Below are 2,018 nucleotides of genomic sequence, written 5' to 3'. Positions count from 1 at the left end.
TGATGCTCCCCTCTCGGCAGAGCGGGCCGGGCGGGCGGCCGGGGGGCGCTATTCCCACGTGGCGGCCGTGCTGCAGGACAACGTGCTGTTGGTGGCCGGGGGGTTCAGCGGGGCCCCCCGCGGGGACCTCGTGGCCTACAAGGTGCCCACCTTCGTCTTCCAGGTGCCCGCCCAGAACGTAAGTGACCCCTGGGGCCCTGCCACTCCCCCCTAGCGCCCCCTCCGCCACAGGGACCCTAACCTCTGCCAGGCCCCCCACCCCCTGCTGCCCCCCCAGTACCTCCGGCTTCCCCTCCGCGCCCTGGGAGCTCACGGGAGCAGATCAGCGACCCCCCCCTTTTCCGGCCCGTGGAGGGGATCTGGCTTGTGGGGTTATGGCTGGGGGGACGAGGAGGGTCTGGCTTGCAGGGAGCTGCCTGGGCCCCATTAACTCCCCCTCGTCCCCCCACCTGGGTGATTGCTGCCTCTACGTGGGGAGACAGCCAGCGGGCTCTCGGGTGTGGAGTTGGGGGGGTCATCTCTGGCTGGTGGGGGAAGAGGGGTCAGGGGTTTGTGGCTGGGGAGGGGGAGGGGGGTCCCTGGCTGGGGGAGGGGGGTCCCTGGCTGCAGGTTGGGAGGTTATTGGGGGGCAGCCCCTCCCTCACTGCCCTGCCTCCCCCCCCAGTACCACCTGGATTACTGCTCCATGTACTCCGAGAGCAGCACCTGTGGGAAGGACCCCGAATGCTCCTGGTGCCTGGATGCCTGCCAGAGCCCCGCGCCCCACAGCAACGTGAGTGACCCCCTGGCTCTGCCCCCCCGGCTCCTCTGCGCCGCAGGGCCCCCCGCCCCTGGGACCGCCCCCCTGAGCCCCCAGCAGCCTGGCTGTGCCGTGGGCCCCTCGGGGAGTCCCCTCGCTCTGGGCCCCCGGGGCCCCCACCCCCAGAGGGAGCAACGCCCCCGATCTCTAGCTGCAGGGACTCTGCCAGCGTCACACAGGAGGTTTATTGAGCGTCTGGACCCAGCCCAGGCAGTTCTCAGGGTCCTCGGGCCTGGCCAGTCTCAGCCCTGGCCAGTTGGGTCTGTCCCGTCCCCATGGGTCCGGCTGCTCCTTGTCCCCAGCCCAGCCCAGGCCCCTCCTTCCAGCCGAGCCCCCTAAATCTCCTCCCCCACCCGCCCCTCCTCCACCCTTTATCTTCAGTCCCAGGTGAACAGGCCGCTGGGCCCCTCTCTGCCGTCCTTTGTTCCCCCCTGGCTGGACCCGGCAGGTCAGGTCCCTGGGCCCCTCTCTCCTCAGCCCATTGCCCCTCCCCCCCCCGGCCAGAACCGGCTGCTCCCGAGCTGGGCTGGGCCCCCCGGTCACCAGTCGCTGGGTCCCCAATCTCCAGGCCGGTGTCCGGGGTCCCGGCTGCTATTGCCTGGTCCCCTGCAATTACAAACCCCCTCCCCTCATCTCATTACACACGCAGCACACAGGGAAACTGAGGCACACACAGTGTTCATGCAAAACACTAAGAAAATCCCCCACTTCGTCACACCCCCGGGGGTGAGGTACAGACTCCTGGGTTCTCTCCGCGGCTCTGGGAGGGGGGTGGGGGCTGGTGGGTTAGGACGGGGCTGGGAGCCAGGACTCCTGGGTTCTCCCCGGTGCGGGGCAGTGCAGTAGGGGCGCTGGCCGTGCTCCCCTGTTGACATCTCTCTCTCTCTCTCTCTCAGTGTCCTAGCACCGGCTGCCTGGGCCTGGCCCGGCTCCTGGTGGACTGCGAGTCCTGCCTGGCATTTGGGGGGGCCGGGCCCCCCCTGCCCCGCGCGCCGGGGCCCTTCGGGTGGTGTGTGCAGAACGAGACCTGCATGCCTGTCGCTGGTGAGCCCCTGAGCCCCGCCCCCAGCCCCCCTCCGCCATCTACCTGCATGCCTGTCCCTGGTGAGCCCCTCGGCCCCGCCCCCTCCCCCGCTCCCAGCCCCTCCCCACCTGTCTCCTCTCCCCCCTGCCCCTCCCCCATCTACCTGCATGCCTGTCCCTGGTGAGCCCCTCAGCC

The 2,018-nt window shown here is 70.1% G+C and overlaps 1 protein-coding gene across 1 annotated transcript; it reads left to right on the top strand.

Annotated features, from left to right (window-relative positions):
* Nucleotides 1-25: 25 nt before the first annotated feature.
* On the top strand, nt 26-1,843 carry LOC112124290 (multiple epidermal growth factor-like domains protein 8; the record flags this gene model as incomplete). Its single annotated transcript, XM_024222806.3, has 3 exons — nt 26-178; nt 665-772; nt 1,696-1,843. Coding segments are annotated over exons 2-3 (235 nt in total), but the record flags the coding sequence as incomplete, so codon positions are not given.
* Nucleotides 1,844-2,018: the final 175 nt, after the last annotated feature.

Source organism: Terrapene carolina, unplaced genomic scaffold, assembly GCF_002925995.2.
Source record: "Terrapene carolina triunguis isolate 2854851 unplaced genomic scaffold, T_m_triunguis-2.0 Scaffold51233, whole genome shotgun sequence".
Lineage (NCBI taxonomy): Eukaryota > Metazoa > Chordata > Testudines > Emydidae > Terrapene > Terrapene triunguis.
The sequence above is the reverse complement of the archived record's forward strand: the minus strand, read 5'-3'. Positions and strand labels throughout refer to the sequence as shown.